Source organism: Triturus cristatus, chromosome 7 (genome assembly GCF_964204655.1).
Source record: "Triturus cristatus chromosome 7, aTriCri1.1, whole genome shotgun sequence".
Lineage (NCBI taxonomy): Eukaryota > Metazoa > Chordata > Amphibia > Caudata > Salamandridae > Triturus > Triturus cristatus.
The window spans coordinates 1376063664-1376087793 of record NC_140590.1 but is presented as its reverse complement, the minus strand read 5'-3'; the positions used below and the strand labels follow the sequence as shown (position 1 = coordinate 1376087793).

At 44.4% G+C, this 24130-nt stretch overlaps 1 protein-coding gene across 2 annotated transcripts in view; it reads left to right on the top strand.

Annotated features, from left to right (window-relative positions):
- The window catches only part of PIGU (phosphatidylinositol glycan anchor biosynthesis class U), a 193634-nt gene that overhangs the window by 69164 nt on the left and 100340 nt on the right, over positions 1 to 24130 (top strand). For both annotated transcript variants that reach the window (XM_085619097.1, XM_085619098.1), the window contains exon 4: positions 2946 to 3008. In XM_085619097.1, coding sequence (XP_085475223.1) covers positions 2946 to 3008 — 63 coding nt within the window. The remainder of the gene's footprint in view (positions 1 to 2945; positions 3009 to 24130) is intronic.

Below are 24130 nucleotides of genomic sequence, written 5' to 3'. Positions count from 1 at the left end.
GGGTTGCGAGCCAGATGGTTGTTAGCGGAGGGGAAACTCGTGAGGCCTCTAGAAATAGCAACCTTGTCCCAGATATCAAGGACCGTTTTCGTGAGGGTGGCTATATAATCGCTACGGGGTCGGTAATCGTTTGGCAGCCAAGTGAGGTCCCAGAGCGGTCTGCAGGCCACTGCATGGTCCATGTGGAACCAGTGCTTTTCGCTATCGCGAACGACCCATTTTGAGATATATCTGAGATGTGATGCCCAATAATATTCCAATATGTTGGGGAAGGCTAGTCCTCCCCGATCTCTGGGCAGCATGAGGATTTTGTTAGAGAATCTCCTGCGTTTTCTACCCCAGATAAAGGCAGTCTGGTCCCGTTGGAGACGTAGTATAGCGGCCTGCGGGATAGGAGTGGGCAGCATTTGAAAAAGATACAAGATTGTGGGACGAAGTGACATCTTGAGTGTGTGTAGGCGGCCCAGCCTGGACATGGGGATCGATTCCCAGACACCTAGGTCCTCTAGTACGGTTTTTCTGCACCTCGGCCAATTAGCCTGGGTCCATGTTGTTAAGGAGGGGGGTTACATTCAAGCCTAAGTATCGTAGCGAGTGTGGGGCCCATTGGAAAGATCGTGTGAATAGTTGTAAGTCGGGTATATTCTGGATGGGGAGTGACAGATGCGATTTGGCCATGTTGATCTTAAATCCCGAGATTCCCTCAAAAGATTGAAGAAGGGTTACTAGGGTGGGTAAGGAAATTCTTAGGTTAGTCATGGTAAGCAGGAGGTCATCAGCAAATAAAGCAACCTTGTGTTTTAGGCCGCCAAAAGGGACACCCGTAATATCCATAGCTAGTCATATTGAGATTGCCAAAGGTTCCACCACTAGCGCAAAAAGTAGAGGGGAGAGTGGGAAGCCCTGTTTGGTGCCTCTTTGTATGTGTGTGGGCAGGGAGAGATGGCCGTTGACCCTGATCTGTGCTATGGGGGAGGTCATGATCGGGCCCAGTCCTACTTTCCGTAGGATTGCACGCAAGAAAGTCCAATCAACACGGTCAAATACTTTTTCAGCATCTAGGGAAATCAAACGTGCCAGGATGTCTCGTGTTGAACTTTTTGACTAAGTGGGCTATCCGACTAATGTTATCTGCCCCCTAATGCTGACGTGTGGGAGAGAAGATATGATTCTAGGCGATTCACTAGGATTTTAGTGTAGATCTTGGCATCTGCATTTAGGAGAGCAATGGAACGGTATGATGCACACAGGGAGGGGTCCTTACTCGACTTGGGTACGAGAGCTATTTCGGCCATGGACATAGTAATGGGGAGGCCCGGGCTGTCCGAAAGCGAGTTAAAAACGGGCAGCATGTGGTCTTGGACCTGAGATAGAAACATGCGATAGAATAAGACCGTGAGGCCGTCTGGGCCAGGAGTTTTACCAGTTGGTAAATCTTTGAGAGGCCACTGGAGCTCTGCAAGAGTAATCGGGCCTCCAAGAGGTGAGTGGTGAGCGTCTAGAGGTGCCCATGGGCAGGTGGATAGGAAAGTTGCTGTCCCACTGGGATGACTGTTCCTCCCTATAGAGGGTGGTGTAGAAGGCGTGAAACGCATGCTGTTTATCACACTCAGAGGTGGCCCAGTTCCCATACATACGTTTGATCTTAGACATGTGGACCTTTATTTCCCGCTGACGAAGTCGACGAGCTAGGACGTAACCCACCTTGTCTCCCCCCTCCTAGTATCTCTCCTTCAATGCCAGCAGTGAACGCTCCACTTTATTTTTCCGGAGTACTCTTAACTGACCCCGTAGCATAGCTAGTTCCTTTTTATATCGCTCGGTGGGTGTTGTATGGTCTAGGTGCTCCAGGGCTTTAATATCCCTGGCCAGTGGCACCTCCACTAGTCTTGCCTCCCGCCTGCGAGCTATCACTATGGAGGTAATGACACTCCGGGTAGTTGCCTTGAAAGCGTTCCATAAGATATGGCACAGCGTTTCAGGTAGGCGTTTTGACAAAAGTAGGCAGAGATCTCTCACCGTAGCTCATCTATGTTAACAGGATTGCTTAAGGTATAGGGAAGAAGCTGCCAGCGGGGACTGGATCGTGCTTTATTGTTGGGACATTGCAATACCATCTCTAGCTGTGCGTGGCCTTAGAGAGAAATGTCTGAGATGGAGATCGACTCCAGATCTCGAAGGAGGGAGTGTGATAGGAAGAAGTAGTCGATAGGCGAGTACAAGCGGTGGACATGTGAATAAAAGGCGTAGTCTTTGGTGTCTGGTTGTTCATACCGCCATGCGTCTGTGAAGGTCCAATTCAGTGTAGCAGACATTGCTCCCGTCCCTTGAAATGAAGTAGCGCTGCGATCTAGCTTGAAGTCCCAGACCAGATTGAAGTGTATTAGGAGATCCCCTCACGCAACACCTTCTCTTTCAGTAACGTTCTGAGATAGAGGTCTTGTGACTGGTTAGGTGCATAGATATTAAGCAAGGGGAGAGGCTGTGTGCTGTGTCGAATTGTATCTGTAACTCTTTCCATGTGTGGTGCTTAAATGTATACATGATCTGTCTTCTCACTGTCTTTTTGCTTTTGTACAACTTTACATAACTTCTTGCCCCCTTTGCTCTGCTTCTTGCATTCTGCTTGTCCAATTCCCTTCCCCTTGTGCCACTTAATTTCTCAAGTCCTTTTCCATGCCAGCGTATGAACACGTAGTTCTCTGACATTATTGTTTCATTCACAACCTTCTCATATTTTTGTTTCTCTAAAACTCACCTTCTTCCCTTGGTTTCCCTGGTAATGTTCCACATGCACAACAGACTTGGAAGGCTACATTTTAATGTTTCATCATTGTTTTGTCTGTTTCTGTGTTGTACTGTGTTTTTGCTAAGTGCACCACTTAGGCACAAACAAATGATAATTTAATAAAAGCTGTTAATGAGATTTAATTTCCTTCCTTCAGATCACAGATACACTGACTGCTGTAGCTCTCTACCTAGCAGTGCAGGACTTCAACAAAGTGACGGTAAGTTAATTTCCTATAAATTATGTCTTAAAAAATGCGGCTATATCTTGGTTTTTTGTGTACAAATAACCTACTTGTGGTCTAATAAACGTTTGTTATTTGGGTAATTTTTCTCTTCAAGGTGCATTTTACATCTTCCAAGAAATATTTTGAGTGACATTTTAAGTTTTTTTTTAAATGTTGAAGTGTCAAATGTCCTTTGATTTGTCCTACATGTAGTGAATAATATGGAGGCGCAGAAAATATTGCCCATTTTGCCAAACAGGGACTGTAAGAAATCAGCACAGTTCAGAATCACAATGTCGGGAAACTACCTTTACCACGCAGTGTGTACAACGCAGGGCTGAACCATGCAGACGGTACCACACACATCTAAACCACTAATATGCCTTAACCACGGATTTAGGACAGAGGGGCAGAGGAATGGATAGGGGCAGCTTTCAGGTGGAGGGGGAAGTTGGGAGTTTTAGGGCTCAGGGCAGGGGATGGAGGAGGGATAGATTATTTGGGTTGGGGTAGTTCTGGGGTTGGGGGTAGGGTGGTTTTCAAGGCTGGGGCGGGAGTTTTAGAGCTCAGAGCAGGGGACAGGAAAAGGGCAGTTTTAAGGCAGAGGGGCTTATTTTAGGGCTCAGGGAGGGGGCTGTGGTCGGATTTGTATTTAGGGGGCTGAGGTTTAGAATAGGGGCAGTTTTCAGGTGGAGAGGGCAGTTGGGAGTTTTAGGGTTCAGGGCAGGGGACGGAGGTGAGGGTAGATTTGGGTCGGGGTAGTTTTGGGGGTGGGTGGTCGGGGTAGTTTTCAGGGCTGGGGGGGTCAGGAGTTTTAGGGCTCGGGGCAGGGGACAGGAAAGGGGCAGTTTTAAGGCTGAGGGGGCAGTTGGGATGGGGCGAGAGTAGGTGGGGTTAGGTATTGGGGTGGGGGCTTGTTTTAGGGCTCAGGGAGGGGGCTGGGGTCGGAGTAGTTTTAAGGGGGCTGAGTTGAGGGGCTCAGGGTAGGGGACAGGATAGGGGCAGTTTTCAGGTCAAGGGGGCAATGGGGCTGGGGTAGGAGGGACATAGGGATTTTAGGTTTAGGGTGTTTTTAGGGCAGAGGGGTAGGAGTATGATCTTTACCACACATGCCCATTTACCAAACATGTCTTTACCGCGAACTTGTGTGGTAAAGTCATGCGTGAAGACTACGTGTTTAAGGCATGCGTTGTTGAGGCATGCATTTTTCACTTAACAAAACCCACAATGTCCTTACTTCAGTTTCCACTGATGGTGTTCAGCTGAGGAAGTTAAAACCTAGATCTGTGCAATGCACAATATTAACATTTTAAAATTTACATGTAGATATAAATTTGTAGTATTTTCTGAAGTAAATGATCCGATTTATTGTTTTTCATGTCAGGGCATTGTGAATGGTTCACTGACACAACATTGATGTAAGAAAATATTGATGTTAAAAATATCGAGTAAAACATATAGACAACAAAAATATCAACTCCTATACTTAAACAGATAAGTACAAAAATATCGACTAAAAAATATTGATGTAAAAACTATAGATGTATAAAATATAGACTTTCATGTAAATATAAAATAATATATTAAATATGAAACATAATTTTAACAAAATTAAATAAATTTAATATACGTTTTAATAAAATAAAACAAATAAACGTAATGAAAAAGATAAACACAAACAATAATTTATACATACATATTTACTTTAAAACAATTAATAAACTATTATTTTTAATTTAGATTAACAAAAATTCAAAACAAAAATCTATAAAAATGAAAACAAACTATTAAATATTTAAACTTACATTTCAAAATACAATCAATGCAACAGTAGGGAAAATGTTGGATAGCACAGGGGTAAAAATAACTATTCCCATTCCAAAGAGTGCGACAGTAGAGGCAGTGTTGGATAGTGAAGGAGTAAAAATTACTATTCCCACTCCTCTGAATGCAACAGTAGGATAAGTGCTGGACAGCAGAGGGGTAAAAACTTTTATTCCCACTCCGGTGAGTGCAACAGTAGGGAAACTGTTGGATAACGGAGGGGTAAACATTACTATTCCAACTCCACTGAATGCAACAGTAGGATAAGTGCTGGATAGCGGAGGGGTGAAAATGTTTATTCCCACTCCAGTAAGTGCAACAGTAGGGAAAGTGCTTGATAGCACAGGGGTAAAAATAACTATTCCTATTCCAAAGAGTGCGACAGTAGAGGCAGTGTTGGATAGTGAAGGAGTAAAAATTTCTATTCCCACTCCTCTGAATGCAACAGTAGGATAAGTGCTGGACAGCAGAGGGGTAAAAACTTTTATTCCCACTCCGGTGAGTGCAACAGTAGGGAAACTGTTGGATAACGGAGGGGTAAAAATTACTATTCCAACTCCACTTAATGCAACAGTAGGAAAAGTGCTGGATAGCGGAGGGGTAAAAATGTTTATTCCCACTCCAGTAAGTGCAACAGTAGGGAAAGTGCTGGATAGCGGAGGGGTAAACATTACTATTCTCACTCCTGTGAGTGCAACAGTAGGGAAAGTGTTGGATAGCGAAGGGGTAAACATTACTATTCCAACTTCAGTGATTGCAACAGTAGGGAAAGTGTTAGATAGCGGAAGGGTAAAAATTACTATTCACACTCACAGTGCAAAAAAATTCATATATTATTATTTTTTTTTAAATCATAAAATTAAATACACAATATTTAAAAAATGAAAAAGAAAATATATTGTATTAAAAGAAAACATATTATAATAATAATTACATATAGCAAAAACCTACAAATACTATATAAAATAAGATAATACAATTAAAAAAAAAATTGTTTTAAACTAGAAAATATTTACCAAAAATTAATCAATACATAAATGTTTATTTCCTACCTTATAACACCACACCAAAAACAAAATACTTCAACATTTTAAATCAAATGTACCTCCATAATTAACATAATCAATGAAAATAAATAAAACTAATAAACATTGATTGACTACACATACTTTAACACTATAATATCCACAACACACACCTAAATTAATCTATAAAATAATAAAACACAATTAAAACTTAATTTAAATTAAAAACTATTACTATTAACAACTAATATTAAAGTAATTAAAATGTATTTCATACCCACCCTTTACCCCTTTAAAAGTAAAAACAACACACACAAAAATTACCTACCCATAATAAATAACAAATAATTAGCATTAACAACTATATATTAATTAATTAAACGCAATTACTTCCCACCCTTTACTCCTATAAACACCACAGCACACACCAAAAAGTAATTACACAATTACCATAATTAATTACAAATTAATTAAAATGTATTAGCAACCAATTATTATTCATAAATTAAAACTATTTTTCCCACCCTTTACACCTATAAACACCACAACACACACCTAAGATTGATTACACAGTTATCATAATGAATTACCAATTAATCAAAATGTATTTAAAACCAATTATTCATAACTTTAAAATAAATTACTTCCCACCCTTTAGACCTATAAACACCACAACACACACCTAAAATGAATTACACAATTACCATAATTAATTACCAATTAATTAATTAAAATTAACCAATTAATTAACAATAAATTACTTTACAGATTTAAAACTATAAAATCTCAATTAAACCAGTATTTATAAATAAAACAAATCAATTAATTTAATATAATTAAATTACTTCCCACCCTATTTCCCTATAAACCCACAACCCGCTACGATACGGAACTAAAAACACAAAATTCAAATTAAAAAAAATTTATAACTACTAAAAATGTAACACAAAAACATACATCACATACATATAAAATATATACTAAAATACATAACATTAATTTAATAAACGATAATTTTAACAACTATAATTTTACAAAAGATATTAAACACTTCAATATTTTTAAAATCGATACTACTTACCTTAAGTCAATATTCTTGACCACGATATTCTTGCTGTCGATGTTTGTGAACCACGATATTTTTTACTTGATATTTGTGCAACTCTATAATTTTTATTCGATATTCTGTCTCCTCACCATTGTGAATATTAGAAACAATATATTTATTTCACAATTTCAGGAATATATCTCAGTTGTTAACCTCAAACACCCCCTTTTTGATTGGTATGTTTATGCTTCTATTAAATATAAACATCAACAGTGGCTCTAAGAGGTATTTAGAATAAAAAGCAGCAATGTGTAAAAGACGTATGATTGGTCCCAAAGTTGAATAAATCAGAATCAAAGTCACAATATGACAATGCTAACTACAACATAGTTTAATCCCTACAGATAAAATGCATTTGATGAAATAGCCGAGATGCCCAGGGCCAAATTGATCACATTGGAAAACATATTAAGTTAAATATTTTTATGTATAGAAAAATAGAGGCTCTGTCGGATTAATTGATCTGGTGTTCGAAAAGTATACATCCTAGTCCATTACAAAAAATATTTTCCACAAGGTATAGTCTAGTAACCCTCATTGTCAATGTATTGACCCTTTCGTGGCTAAAATCTTCGTCATCTTCAGGACCACGAACAAATAAAAGTCCAAAGGCCAAGGAAGTAATAGAGAATAAAACAACAATCCATTTAAATTTTGTAAGGATTTTCAGTTAATGAAAAAATTAGAAAAAGGGAGGTGACACTGACAAGAGGACTTATTCTATAGAACATTCATAGATTGATGACAGGAAGTGTGCCAGCCGGTTACATTATTCCTAAAATATGAACAAGCAAATAATTACAAGGGGGAATTAAATTAAGTGCAAAAGAGGTTAAATCGTATATGAAGTTGCTACAGGGACTAAGCTACTCCCTATCAGAAAGATCCTAAAGGTAGGAGAGTGATTAAAAAAAAGCGTTAATGCGTTGAGTCAGTAGTTATTCAAGAACACACTAATTACAAGGAGAGAGACTTACATGAATATATTGAAACAATCCTTTCAAAAGAAGAGAGATACCCAGTGTATGGAAGATCTCACAAATTGCTTCAAAGCTGCCTGGAAATAGAATTGATCTAAAATTATGGAACAGAAAAAAATACTGTTGAGAACTGTAATGGTTAGTAGACAACAAAAGGAAGTGAAAGGACTTACACGGTCAGTCTGAACTGAAGAAAGGAAGCTCTGAGTAATTCGGTGTCTGCACTGTGGAGACTGAACTCTGCTTCACCCTCTGAAAGTGAATTGCACAGTGTAAAGAATCCAGTTCTCAAAAAACAGGAGCACACTGACTGAGTGGTGTTACTGTGTCAAAGACTACTTCAACTAACAATGAGTCGACTTGAGTTGGAAAAATATGTATTTTTCATTTTTAAAACTTTTTTCCTTTTTTATATATATAGAGATATAAACGGACTACAAACACCAAGAGGCTGTGGGAGCGCCACGCCCACATGGGCAGGTGTTTGGAATAAACCTGCACGTTTGTAGCGCGATTACTCATTCTTTTGATTGTGCCACTGAAGAAAGGACTAAAGACTCCTGAAACGCGTCTGGCTACAGATTTTTGATGCCTGATTTATGGTGAGGTGACTGCTGGCAAGTTGGCGATTTTCAAATAAACGAACTGAAATGAGCTTCCTGTGGCCTTCCTTTTTGGTGCTACCTGACGTGTGGATTTAAACGGCTTTGCACAGCCGCTGAGGAAGGCTCACTGCTGTGGAGCGGGTCCGTTCTAGTTCCAGTCAGGAGCCAGAATTATCGGAAGGAAGATGTGCAGGTTGCAGTTCAGGGCTGCAGCCTACACGAAGTTCTCATCGACTTCTACAAAGCAGGGCAACCACAGCGCCAAGTACAGTGCATCAACCCACATGGGTTTTATCATGTTTTGATAATCTAGGAATGGAAGCGCACCCACTTGGGATTACTTCAAACGGACTACAAACACCAAGAGGCTGTGGGAGCGCCACGCCCACATGGGCAGGTGTTTGGAATAAACCTGCACGTTTGTAGCGCGATTGCTCATTCTTTTGATTGTGCAACTGAAGAAAGGACTAAAGACTCCTGAAACGCGTCTGGCTACAGATTTTTGATGCCTGATTTAAGGTGAGGTGACTGCTGGCAAATTGCCGATTTTCAAATAAACAAACTGAAATTAGCTTCCTGTGGCCTTCCTTTTTGGTGCTACCTGACGTGTGGAGATATATATAGATATATATATATATATTTATATATATATATATATATATATATATATATATATATATATATATATATATATATATATATATATATATATATATATATATATATTATAATACTGGGAAGCAATACAGTGTGATGAGGGTGTTGAATAAAACTCATAGTACGATTGTGAGGTTAAAGTGTGCGGGCTGACAAGGCAGAATGCAGAGTGCAGTTAGCCCATGTGTGTATTAAATAGCATTCATTCGTCTGGCTTCTCTTCCGAACTACATATTGTCTTGTGCATTTCGTCCTAACTTTCAAAGTCCTAACCAGTTTATGGTTTGTCCATGTCACAGCCTTCTACATTTATTTACATTGCTCAGCCAAATGGGTCCCTTAAGTAGACCACAGTATTATCTGTGTTGGGAAACCTTATTGTTGTTTCCAATTCATATGCCCAGTGTCTTATCAGAGACCTTGCTGTAGGGGCTAAAGACTCCATCACTAGTTCGAACAGAAGTGGGGACAATGGTCAGCCAGAATGGTTACCCTGCTTCAGTGTCCAGGAACCAGAGATCACATTGGCCAACCTCCATTCACGCCTGTAGATGTGAATGAAACCTGTGTATCCATTTCAATATGTAAGAACCAAATTTGTGTTTCTCAAGAACGTGAAACACGAAGTCCCATCCCACAGAATCAGTTGACTTCTCTGTGTCTGGTGAGGCCACTGTATTCCCCCGAATACATGTCCAATAAGTATTTAATCTGTGCCAATAATCACAAAGTATGTACACTTACAGAATAGGATAAAAACTGACTGATCTGCAAGAACTAGTATGTACTGTATATACCAGTGATTTGGCAAACAAAGATATAACCAGTCCTGCTGTAAGAGTCATGTCAGGTGAGTAAAATGAGTACACTTTATCGCAACATATAACCATAAGATCCGCCTGGGTACTGGCATCCATCAGTTGTCTAGTAAGGTTGTTGTGCTGGTCTTGATGGCGATATGTTTAGCACTTCATACTGCACACAGTTGAAGATTACAGCCCAGATCACTGGACCAGCCATCCATATATTTCTACTTATGTAGTACGTTGAGTGCATACATAGTAAGCAGGCACACCTCTTGTCCATAAGGACGCAGTGTTCAAACACACTTCTCCCCTCTGGATCCAAAAGCACTCACGTTTTCTTGAAGGGGCCCTATCAGCAACCCATGTAGCTATTCCTTTGGAGGGTGACGAGTAGGAGGAGCTTTATTTACAAACTGCTTCCACGGGTTATTTAACCATGTTGTAGAGGGATCAAATGTCTCTCTTGGAGGAAGGCGATCCCCACCTTCTTATGTTTTTTAAGAATGTCTGAGATTTTTTTTTTTTTTAAATATTCTTTTGCATTGTTATACAATACATTTCAGAAAACGTAATATAAACAAGCAAAATACAGTGCCAAGCAGGTCAGTAGTTTTAATACATCAATAATACGCAACTCATAGGACTTCTAGACATGGCACTAATGTGATTTCTGTGTTCCCTGGGATGGAAAGTGTTCTCAGTCCGCCCCTCTCTCTTTCACAGGCTTTCATTTGCACCTCTAAGCTTGTACATGCCTAACGGTGTTTAATTCATCCTCCTGGCTGTAGAATTCTCCACCTCCTCCTAAATCTTCTCAAACATTTTTGGGTAGCTTTGCTCTCATATACAATTTTTTCAGCCTCCATGCACCAATCCATGCCCGCCTCCCACTTCTATTTTTTGCCGGCATTTGTGAGAAGCCCCACTGCCTCGGATTGGCTCCCTTGGATACAACAAGTCTCAATGTGCAAAACATAAGTTTACTTCCTGGGAAATCCACGTTATTGTAATACCCAAAATCATAATTCGAAGATAAGGGTGGCATAATGCATTCTAATCTCTTTCCCATTTCACTAAAACCGTCCTTCAAGAATGTGTGCACTCTATCGCATTTTTTTAGTCATACAGACTGTTACTCTGCCAGACATAATCTCAATAAAGCTTAGTTCATTACCTCATTCTGATACACATTACATGAAATTTCCATGCATCCCAGTGTATAAATCGCACAACTCAATACCGTCAATCATTGTTACCAGCAACAAAAAACAAGACACTGTGTGAATGCAGGGCTCTTGAGCAACTTTTCCTGGTAATCTAAAACATAGCAGTTTGTTTCTCTTGTCTGATTCCAGTTCAGACAGTAGCTCTATTTGTGCAGTACATTATTCTATAAATGTGACACAAAACCCGAGAGGCTGTATAAATCCTTAATAACAATGTAACTGGGGAATGTTGATGCACAAGCACATCTGCTAGTTAGTACAGACGCCAAGGGCCACTTGCCAGCAAAACGTTAATCTCTAGCCCAAGTTATAACTTATAAATGGTATGATTACTATGTAAATATCTATCACATTGTTTTTGCATTGCTAATTCACATTTGTTTGGAACAAATGCATGATGTACAATTAATTTGTGATTAAAATGTGTTCTATAATAATATTGGGTGAAGGCATGCATCCAGCTACCGTAGGAAGTAGAACGTGCTAACTGAAGTGCATCAAGCTTCTAACAGATAAACAATCCTCCTCTCCCTGGGAAGTCTTTGCACTGCTGCCCCACGCAAATGTGAGGCTACATTTTTACCAGCAGTGACCATATTGAAGTAAAAGACGTACAGTCCGTTCCTTGGTCGGATCATGCGGCAATTCACTTTAAAGTAAATATAAATCTACCTATTAACGGCCGAAGGGATCGTCCCCTGTTAGTGAAAGCTCGCTCCTGGAAATGCATGCAAAGAGACGAGCTAGTTAAAATCCTGACAAGCAGCTCCCCCCCTATATAGGATAGCAATGTGGGGCTAATAACTTTGATCTATGGATCAATCAGGCAGTAAATGAGTTGGCCCCCGAGGAAACTACGCAACCTAGGAGACGACTAGTCACCTTGCCATGGTACACAGCAGAGATCAAGCTTTTTTAAATTAAATGCTGGCGTCAGGAACGGATCTGGAGATCTGACTATAGCACAGAGCATAGGAAGGAGTACAACAGAACCTTGGAGGAGTATAAAACTATAATAAAACAGGCCAAGATGGCGTATTTTACCAAAAAAATTCAAGAGGCCACAAATTCCTCTAAGGAACTATTTAAAATAGTATCTACCCTAACTAAGAGTCCTCGTGACACAATGTTTGTCCCAGATCAAAACTTTGTCGACAAACTGGCTCTGTTTTTTCAGCAAAAGGTCCAAGCAGTCTACAATGAACTCCAAAACCTACTGGTAAATCTGGGAAAAGACAATAGGGAACCAATTGAGACTTTTTCAACCCTGAATTGTCTGTCCCACCTTTCCCCCCTAAACGAAAAACAGGTTACCAATTTGTTAACCCAAACTAAGTCAGGTTCACCCCTTGACCCATGCCCCCCCCTATATACTCCATTTGGCCCCTGAAGAGATAAGTGCCTCTCTGGCTCCTCTTCTTAATGAGGTTATAAGATCTGCAGTCTTTCACTGGAGATGGAAAAAGGCCTGTATAAGACCTATTCTTAAGAAAGACTCACTGGACCCTCAGGATACTAAACATTACCGTCCTATAGCCTGTCTCCCTCTGCCATCTAAAATATTAGAGAAAGCTATGAATCAAGAGTTAATGGAATTTGTGGATCTCAACAATACCCTGGACTATATGCAGCACGGTTTCAGATCACGACATTCTACGGAATCTGCTCTAATAATGGCAACGGAGGAAATTCGTAGGGCTATGGATGGGGGTGGCAGAGCTGTCCTAATTCTACTTGATTTAACGGTGGCTTTTGACACCGTAAACCATAGGGTCCTACTAGAAAGGCTCAAAGTAGTGGGAATTAGGGACACTGCGCTAACCTTACTCGGGTCTTTCTTGGACTCCAGAGTACAACAAATCTACTGGGATGGAATTCATTCCGAAGAGTTTTTCCTCCCGTGTGGAGTCCCCCAAGGATCTGCGCTATCCCCTACACTGTTCAACCTGTATGTGACGCCTTTGGCAAAACTGATAAAAGATCAAGGTCTGAAACTGGTGTCATATGCCGATGACACCCAGTTAGTGGTGTCACTCACACAGAGTGTTGAAGTCACAGCGGAGCGATTTCAAAATTGCCTCATTAGTGTTATGAGCTGGATGAATATGAACTTTCTAAAGCTCAACACAGAGAAAACTGAGGTGATAGAATTTGGCCAAAAACCTTCTATTTGAAATCATTCATGGTGGCCCCCAGAAGCTGGCATCGGTCTCGTCCCGACACAAAAAGTAAAGAACTTAGGTTTCCTGGTTGACAAAGATTTAACACTCACCTCTCAAGTCAATCAGGTTTCTTTACGATTAAGGTTCTCTGAAAAATACTGCCAATTATACCTTTTGCATTAAGGAAGACAGTAGTAGGAGCCTTAGTTTTATCCTGTATCGACTATTGCAACGCACTGTATGTTGGAATTGGAGAAAGACAGCTCTCCAAACTCCAGTCATTGCAGAACACTGCTGTAAGAGTGCTGCTGGATCTTCCGAAACACCACCCGACGTCCAATGGCATAAGGCTACTACATTGGCTTCCTGTTCGCCGAAGGGTGCAGTTTAAGGCTCTATACCTAGTATATAAAGCTGTAAACGGAGGAGGTGCAGAGGACATGAAATCTCTTTTTCCCCATTATGTTCCGTCTTGTACATTAAGATCAGGTAGTCTGAGTCTGGTTTGTCTATCTAAGATAAAGAGAGCCTGATGGGGTGGCAAGGCCTTCTCATTTCAGGCAGCAAAGCTGTGGAATTCTTTGCCCACGGAGTTACGCCTGGAAACGAATAAGATCCTGTTTAGAAAGGCTTTAAAAACCTGGCTATTTACTAAATCCTAGACTGGAAGTGGCTAATCTCTACCCTCACACAGCGCCAAGACGCCTCGGCAATAGTGTGCTTAATAAATAATTCAGTCAGTCAGTACATTACAACATACAATGCACAGGCGTGTTTGTGAACCCGCATGACATAGCAGCAAATTATTGCTTAGCACTAGATGCAAGTGGTATGGAGCAATATACAGATAAAATGTAAATATACAAATGTCTGAGAAATTTTATTAGTGAGCTAACGCAAGAGGACTTCACATAACGTCATTCCATTTTACTGAAGTTAAATTGGGTGTAGCAGGTTATACAAAATCTAATAACAAAGCAAATAAGTTCTCTAAACAGTTCATTTGAAGTAGCGCATTTGGTAGGATGGGGAAGACGGATGTGAAGACTCTAGGTGTGATTCAATTTGTCTTGAACTTATCCAGGGAGCTGGTGTCCATGAGTGGGCTGGAATTGAGTGTGGGCATATATGCCTTCCTGCATCAAAGGTTTGCCTTAGGTGTTAATCACTAAAGTATCAACATCTTCAACCCACCCCCATTTGCTGTGTAAGAGCTTGGTGCGGGCCTCCATCGCTAACCCTCTTTTAATAAGGTCATCACCAAACTACAAGCCATCATCATTCACCACTGTGACTTCTGACCTGGGAAATCAAAAGTGCACCCGACCATTTCCAAGCAAATGTCTTATACCAATATGGGGAAGCTTCAACTCAGCTTATCCTGTCACATTCTCCAGCAGCATGCAACTTCTATTCCTTTGTAGTGTCAAATTTCCAGAGACAATGTTCCATTGTCATTTACCAGTCTTTTTGTTGGAGGCTTGTAGTTTGGTGATGTCTACATTAAAAGAAGGTTAGTGATGGAGGCCAGCACCAAACTCTTGCACTGCAGAGAGTGGGTGAGAACCCCAATGACGCTCCGCTATGCCTGGCCTCGCCGCTGACTGTGTTCTTCACCACCCCTGCCTGGGGTTCGAGGCCACTGCAGTCCGTTCCTTACGGTTCCCGCCCTAGCCTGCTAGCTTGTGTCAGCCTGGTCAGTGACCCTTGCTAAGTCCTGCACTTCCAGGTCCAGATCAGCCATAACTCCACACTCCGCGGCACCCTTCCCTACAGACCCTCTGGCCCCCGAACACTCTTCGCCGACACCATCACCGACCTCCTTGCAGCCCACGCCATCACCGCCACAAACTACATACTCATCGGAGACCTGAACTTCCACCTCGACAACCTCAGCGACCCCATCTCCGCCGCCTTCAGTGACAACCTCACCAACATCTGACTGAAACAACTCGTCAAGACACCGACCCACAAGGCAGAACACACTCTCAACCCCATCTTCACTGGAGGTAACAGCGTTCACTTCAGCCACACCACACAGCCTCCCTGGACCGACCACCACTGCGTACACTTCCTCGTGAACAAACCCAAGCCACCCGAACCTACTCCGCACCCCCACGTAGGAACTGGAGCAGAGTCACCGAGGAACAACTCAACTACACCCTCAACGACAACACCCCCTCCGTTGCAACCAACGCCAATCTCACGGCCATGGAATTCCATTCTTGGATCGCCATCTGCACAGACAAGCTCGCCCCCTGCGCAACCCCGACAAGCAACGCCCCAGGAATGCCGCCTGGTTCACCACCGATCTCCAAGAAGCCAGACACACCTGCAGACGTCTGTAGAAGAACTGGAGAAACAGCAAGACACCTGAAAACTACACCACCTACAAGGACGCTATGACGTAATACCATTAACGCATCAAAACCACCAAAAGGACCTTCATCCACAACATAATCCTTGCCAACTCCAGCAACTCCAAGGAACTTTTCAACGTCATCCAGGAATTCACCAAGCCCCGCAGCAGAGCCATGAACATCACCCCCTCCCAGAACCTCTGCGACAAACTCGGATCCTACTTCCACCTGAAGATAAAGAACCTCTATGACAAATATAACGACCACACACCTGACCCCGCAGTCAACCTGCCCTGCGGCAGCCACCATCTCCGCCTGGACACCGATCACAACCGAGGAGACTGCTGCAACTATGAAAGATATCCACTCCGAGGCCCCCACAGACCCCTGCCCATCCCACATATACCACAGAGCCACCACCACCATCGCACTTATGTTACAATGCCCCATCAACACCACCTTAGAGACCGGCTCCTTCCCTAATGACTGGAAACACGCAGAAGTCAGGCCTCTGCTCAAGAAGCCCTCAGCAAACCCGACAGACCTCAAGAACTACCGGCCCATCTCACTCCTCCCTTTTGCAGTAAAAGTCGCAGAGAAGACAGTCAACGCAGAACTGATGAGGTTCATCGAAGACAACCTCAACCCTTCTCAATCCTGATTCCGAAGCAACCACAGCACCCAGACCGCCCTACTCGCAGCCACGATGACATCCGCACCCTCCTCGACCAAGGCCACACCGCAGCCCTGATTCTACTGGACTTGTCAGCAGCTTTCAACACCGTCTCAAAACCGCACACTCGCAGCCAGACTGTACAACGCCGGCTCACCAGGCACCGCCCTCGACTGGATCTCACCGGCTGGAGCCAAAGGATCAGACAGCCATCCTTCCTCTCCGAACCCACAGAAATCAACTGCGGAGTCCCACAGGCATCATCACTCAATCCACCCCTCTTCAACATCCACAGGGCTTCCCTTGCCGCCATCGTCCAACAGCACAGCCTCAGCATAGTCCCCTATGCCGACAACACCCAGCTCATCCTCTCCCTCACCAAGGACCCCACCACCACCAGACTCAACTTCCAGGAAGGAATGCAGGACATCGCAGCCTGAATGAGCAACAGCTGCCTAAAACTCAACTAGAAGAAGACAGAAGTCCTCGTCACCACCCCCTCGGCATGGAACACCACCTGGTGGCCCACCGCCCTTGGCAGCCGTCCGACCCCCACGGACCACACCAAGAACCTCGGCATCGTACTCGACTCCTCCCTCTCCATGAATCGACAGGTCAACGCCATCACCTCCAGCTGCTTCAACACCCTCTGTAAGACCTTCAAATGGATCCCCCCCGAAGCATGGAAGACAGTCACCCACGCACTCATTACCAGCAGGCTGGACTATGGAAACGCCCTCTACGCTGGCATCAACAAGTCTCTACTCCGCAAGCTCCAGACAATACAGAAGACTGCTGCCAGACTCGTCCTCTGGGTCTCTCGACACAAACACATCAGCCAACACCTATGCAAGCCCCACTGGCTCCCCGTCAAGAAAAGAGTCACCTTCAAGATGCTCACCTACGCCTACAAATGCCTACATAACACCGGACCCCAAAACCTCAATGACAGAATCACCCTCCATGTACCGAAACGAAACCTCCGCTCCACCAACCTCCTCCTACGCCAAAACCCCACGCATCCGCAGAGCCAGAGCAGGGGGAAGATCCTTTTCCTACATCGCGGCCAAGACCTGGAACAAGCTCCCCACTGACATCAGACGTGCCCCCTCCCTGAACACCTTCAGGAAGGCTCTGAGGACCTGGCCCTTCGACTAAGATGCTGACCTCCCCCCAGCGCCTTGAGACCCTCACGGGTGAGTAGTGCGCTCACCAATCCCCTGATTGATTGATTGATTGATTGAGTGATTGATATTTGCAGTTTATACCTCACCTGGGCCTCCTTTGAACTTCATCATGGTATCTGTCAGATCCTATTTGAACCAGAAAGACAGTGGCTACTGAGCCTCAACTGTGGTGGTTTAGATTGTTTGCTGCGGGTGTTCTGGGGTTCATCTTACTACTGCTCTACAAACTGGGCCAGGAACAACACTTTACGAACTTGACTATTAGGGAAGCGATGCGAGCAGTCGCAGTGTTATTAGGGTGTTAACCTCAGGGGCAAGAGCTCCGATTTCTACAGAAAACTAATATATATAATAGCAAAATGTCCTACCAAGTACTTCTCTTATGTGGAATAATTAAGTATACAGCACTATTAAATAGTCTACAGTTCGATGAGTACAATACACAGGGTTGTGCTGAGCTGTATTCTAACCATGATGCTCTACAGCCCTTTCTCCTCCCGATAATCATTCTTATTCCTGCAATGGTTGAGAGCCCATGCTTACCATTCTCCAGCTCGCTACAAATTAAGGCAAAGATTAGGCTCACATGCACATCGCTCAAAAAGTTCACACTGGTTTGAGGAGTCTTCATATTTCCTTTCCCAAGTAGCCACAAGTGGGCACAGCAGGCTTGCTGCACACCTTAGTCTCTTGTACACCTGGTGCATGATAGGCTCTGCAGCTTACCAGCTTTGCTCTCTTTAGTTTTTGCTGTGCTGTGGATTCAGGTTACACGCCTGCCCTCATGGCTTGACACTTTTTTCGTGGGGAAGCCACAATAGTGGTGTCACTCAGCAGAAGATTCACAGGACATTCTTGGTGAGGTGGCTGGTGCAGCATTGCCAGACTTCAACAATGCGGCCCTCCTGGGTGGCGGCAGTCTGGCGCTCAGTAGTCACAATTACAGCTTTGAGGCTGAGTTCCTCGTGGTGGGGGACTTTTGAGGCAGTTGCAGTCTCCAGGCAATTAAGGATTCTCCACCTTCATGGAATATTTCTTCTCCCCATGTGCAGCAAGAACACCAGGCTCTCAATCCCACTGCCAACTGTTGGGCTAACCAGGCAGACACTCTGGTATTTTCCTGGTATAGTTCACTCCTTAAAAGAGAGACCATGGGACCACTTTTCAGTACAAGTAATTCCCGGATCTCTCTCTTGCGTCTTCCCCTACTTCTAGGGCTCCTCACTTTGTGAACTGGCTGGGCTTCTTCTCTTGAACAGACTCTCCTCCTGCATGGCCAGGTGGATTCCTTCCTTCTCTCATCATGCACATAGGCTTCTAGGCTCTGTAGGAAGTCCCTCAGCTTCTCCAACAGAAAGTGTTGACTTCAGGTGATGTCCACTCACCTCTGAGAGACTGTTGATCAGACACCAGCCCTGGATGGACTGCAGAACACTCCAATCCCTAGTCATTAAAAACTTTAAACTAAAACAAAGAGGCATGGTTTGGATCTCACTTTTACATATGGGCAGGGAATGCAAATTCATTGTCCGAGGCTTCAAAACCTGTTTTGGTTGGTTCTCTTTCATATTTCATTTTGAGACTGCTACCCTGACACAGACTGTGTGCAAAGTGATTCCACTCATAACAGTGGGGCTGGCTCTAAGCAGGAGTATCCACAACTTGGGCACAGTGGAGTGTGAGTATTCTGCATCTAGCTGTTATCAGCCTTCTTGAAGCGGTAATCAGAGACAGACGAAAAGGGCAGGCCCTAATTAGAAACATATCTTGAACAAAACTGCTGTCTCACCCCTTACCCTTACCATCTACAAAATGGTAGTGTTCAGGAAGAGCAAATCAGTAGTTTTCTAATAGAGACTTCATGTATTTCCTAAAGAGAACATGATCTCCTTCCTCCTCACTTCAGAGTCTTGGTTTTGACTCTTCAGATACAAGGCATACAGGCAATACTTTTCCACTGTCTGTAGAAGCTATCCTCACCCTCAGTCTTGTGCACTGCTAAACCATGGGCCTCAAAAACGGACCCCTTTGGACCCAGTACCCAGACGCAAGCATCACTCAGAGTCCTACCACCAGACATGTTCTACAGTTCACTGAACATACACTTACATGCTTGACAGACACAAGCAATGTTAGTGCAAAGTTCTGTGTCTCACATAATAGCAGAACGTAAGGCAAAAAGAGCCAGTAGATCGCACTCTCATTTACACGGTGAAAAAGGTCTGGTCACACTACTGATTCACAAAACATGGTAGGCTGCATCCACCACTTTACATGTACACTGGGCAAGAACAGTAGTCCTGTGCTTCACATGTAGACATGCTTGTTGAGCCCCTCCATGGATAGGCCTTTGCGCACATCATTGTGTGACACCAGGGCAACAGTAAAAGTCAGGATGCCAGGTTCACATGCAGTCAGTGATTAAGGGCAGGGTTGTATATATCTGTTTACCTAGCATGGAATATTCCCATCCCCACAGTATCTGTGGAAATGTGCCTCTTAATGAGCACACCGGTGCAGGGGTCACCCGTCTCTGTCCATGGGTCCGTAGACCAACAAAAAAGAGATTGGAACTGAAGCTGGAATTCAAATAACAAGTTTATTAATCACTCATCAGTGGGACTACGTCCACACAGCACTTTCAAGTGCTGCCTGAGGTAGTACATTGAATACACAGACCATGGTGCTTATATACAGAGTTTGTTGCACAGTAAGCATGAAGTTACAAATAGAAGGTACAAGCCTACAAAGGAATAGTTACAGCCAGACAAGGGCAGATGGGTAATCACTTAGTCAGCAAAGTGGGAGGGAGAACAGAATTGTTTACAACAGCACAAATGATTGACAGTTACATCTTTAACCAGGTGCATTTTAGCAGCTACAGGCCTTTTCTCAGCACGTACATTGCTTTGGCTCAGTACAGAAGGAGTTAACTAAAGCTGATGACACAAGCAGAATAGAAGAGCAAGCAACAGTGAAGACGGAAGAATTACATAGCTAACAAAATGGATGCCACAACCAAGATGGCTTCAGCTTATGCTAACGGAAATTATTTCAGATTTCCACATTCTATGTGGTGTTCAAAGTTTTTGAAGCCCCAAGCCTGCATCGCTGTGTTTCCCACCTGTCCAATCTGCCTCTGGGTCACCCCTGTTTATATGACCAGGCAGAATTGTTATTACTATTTAGTTCCAGTTTTCTTGGTATCACCATTGTTCACACACATGTAGCATGTTCCAGGCAAAAAACACATGGACTTTTTATCACTCTGGGTAGGCACAATTGCATCAACATAGTCAAAATCCCTCTTTTTTTACATTTTGGATTGTTTTTTTTTCTTCAAAAAAACATTTGTGGTGCAACACCTTGATCACAGGCACTATTTTGAACATCCTTTTCCAATGCGCGTTCTCTACATCCACTCCTGAGGCCAGCTCTTATTGCAATTTTGAATTTTTTCCCTACATTGGATGTCTTCATTCTTTTGTAAGGTTTGTGCCAATATGGGGGGTGCCAGGTGGCGCACGACCAAAATGGCCGCACACCCATGAGGCTCTGGCAGCTTGGCGGCATAATTCTGCAATTATCCTTCAACGAACCGAACTAATCCTGCCCTTTAAACGTGCTGCTAACATCTCAACATATTCCCCGGCTCCGGTGCGAGAATTGTGGCTCTTTGACCTCCGCAAGTGACTCTGGGACCGTGCTTTGAAGTATACGGGAGGGGCGGAGTGATACGCCTGGAGCTTAACGCGGCCACTGCCACTACGCGAGTCCCGAGGATACCACGTGGTGCTCGGCCCATATCGGACTGGCGGGGCGACCGCACTCATCTGACTGAGTCCGTAGCCCAGCAGCTGCCCGGATTCATGCGGCAACTTCCCTGTCTGCCTGCCAGGGGACCTACTATTCGCCATTTGGTTGCCAGCTGTGACGGGTTCCGGTGGGAGCTCTGCGGACCCGATGAGGTGAGCGCTGTTTGTGTGGCCTGGCGCATTGACCGGAACGGTGCAAGCACAGCTGGCCGCACGCCCCCACGCACCCCGGCGGGGTTTGGTCTGAGCCCACTACTCCTCGGCAGGCCACTCGGATGTTCATGTTACGACCTACCCTTTGTGCGGCTGCTCCCATAGCGCTTCTACCCATGGGGCATCTCTACCCCCCTCCGGGATCCTCGAGCAATACGACAAGGTCCTTCTGTGTCCAGGCCTCAAAGACCTCCCTTGGCAACGTCCCGGGAGGTACTGCCCTTGCCTTACCTGAAGACTCGCCTCTTTCAGCGCACTGAAGGCCACACATTGAAAGATCCATGGGCCGCCGTGCACTTGTTGCGGTGCATCGCGCAGGGCCCTATACTACGGCAGGTCCTCCTGCACCTCACTGACTTGGCACACCGTAATCTGGTGCATACCTCAGCACACCCTTTTGGGGCGCAGCGGTTTTCGGGAGACAACCACGATAACTTTTGACGGCCTCCAGTAACCTGGTATTTACATTGTTTGATCCGCTGCTGGGCACTGCACTGGATGTACGGGTGACAAGTCGACAAACTGTTGTCCTTCCCAGCTTTGCTTGAACGTCAGCTACTCTCTCTGGTCCACTCCCTCGACGCAGTAGCAGACACCCAGGGTTTCTGTTTTTCTGGGGCAATTGTGGAGTGTGGACTTGCACCGTGGTGCCTACTGCTTGCCTCCAGACTGCATGTACTGTGGCGTGTTCTCTTCCTCGTGGCCGGTGATACCAAGTTGCTTGTTACCCACTTCCAGCTCCTTCGGCTTTGGCTTCAGCTTTGACCCTCTCGTGGATACCTGTGTCTCCCAGTCTTGGTGGGGCCCATAATCCTCTGCCTACTTTGTTGTTGTCACCTGAGACTGACTTCTGTGCCCCGAGGCTGCTCTACCGATCACTGTTACTGACGTAGGTAATAGACTCCTCCGCAACGTCTATGAGTGACTCTCTCGCCGTTGACGACTGGATATCCTCTACGCTTCTGTCCGTGAGGCTGTCGTAGCAGAGATGGTTAAGCCGGATGGCCGCCAGCCCAAGCTTGTTTTCGACACCATAAAGACTGTTACACGCTCAAGCTCAGATGATTCTGGACAATCCAACAGCGAGCAAACACAGGCACAATCACCAGGCCCCAGATAATGAAGTAAAAACCTTGCTCTTGGCTGTTCAACATAGCCTCACGGATCTTTCCAGAAAAATTGACTCAATGAACAGTCGCTTAGATTTTCTGGTCCAAAAGGTGGATAAACATGATGAGCAGATCAAGGAGGCCGAACGACGCATCTCAGACCACGAGGATGCCACATCTCAGATGCAGCAGCAAGTATCGCAAATGGATAAGCTCTTGAAGATCATCGCGGCCAAAAATGAGGACCTTGAAGCCCATAGTCGCCACAATAACTTCCGTGTCATAGGTATCCCGGAGAGCACCAGTACGGTCCGCATGGAGGATTTCTTCGAACGCTTCGAACAACTTTTGGCGAGGACGCCTTCTCTTCGCAACTCATCATGGAACGGGCGCATCGCCCCTTAGGCGCCCGACCTCCACCTGGGCAGTGCCCCGCGCCCTGTTGTGGCTCACCTCCTTAAGAATTGTGACCGTGACACTGCACTTAAACTGCCCCGTGAGAACAAATCTCTTCACTATGAGGGGAACGACTTCACTATATATCCAGACTTCACCGTCACTGTGCAGGAGGCGAGGCGCAAATATCTGCCGGTCAAGCAAAAACTCCTGAAAGCGCAAATTGAATATGCCCTCTTGTACCCGGCGCTTCTACATGTTATATACCAGGATAAGCACACCATCTTCGCAAACCCGCAGCAGGTTGAGGACTTTCTCAAGACCGTCAAGCGCCATTCACCACGAAGAGACTCTGACAACGGCATCTCCAGATCTCCATCACCTACCACAGATTGATTCTATCAATAGACAATGCTGCCATGGAGTCATCTGCCAAACTCCTCATACACTACATTTCTTTCTGTTGCTGGTTCTTGGTTCTAGCGATGATGGGAGGTCCTCGCCTGCAGCCGCCGCGAGGAAAACGACACCTTTTCTTGATGAACCGGGTCGAATGCTACATGACATTGGCTGATAAGTGTTACTGACACCATAAGCGCACTGCATAACAGAGGGGTGGGCCTAATGTACTTTGTAGATCCCGCATTGAACTATGCCAAGCACCCATCCCTTTTCTCTTTCCCTCTATCTCCCTGCTTTTGGGAGGCTGTGCTGCAGTTCTTAGGAGAAGGTAGGGTTTTGTTGCCCACCAGTGACCCCCTCATATGGGCAATCCCCCAAGTAGTTTGTATTCCTGTTGGAAATACTGGACATGGATTGTACTGTTAAGGGCTTTTTGGACCTTGGGTGGGCTCTGTAATACCAGCACAATTGGGGTGCTGTTGTGGGTGGGGGAGGGTTGGGGTACGCTGTTTCTTAAATGTTATTTTTGTGATCCTACAGCAGATAGACATGCCAGCACACATCGAGA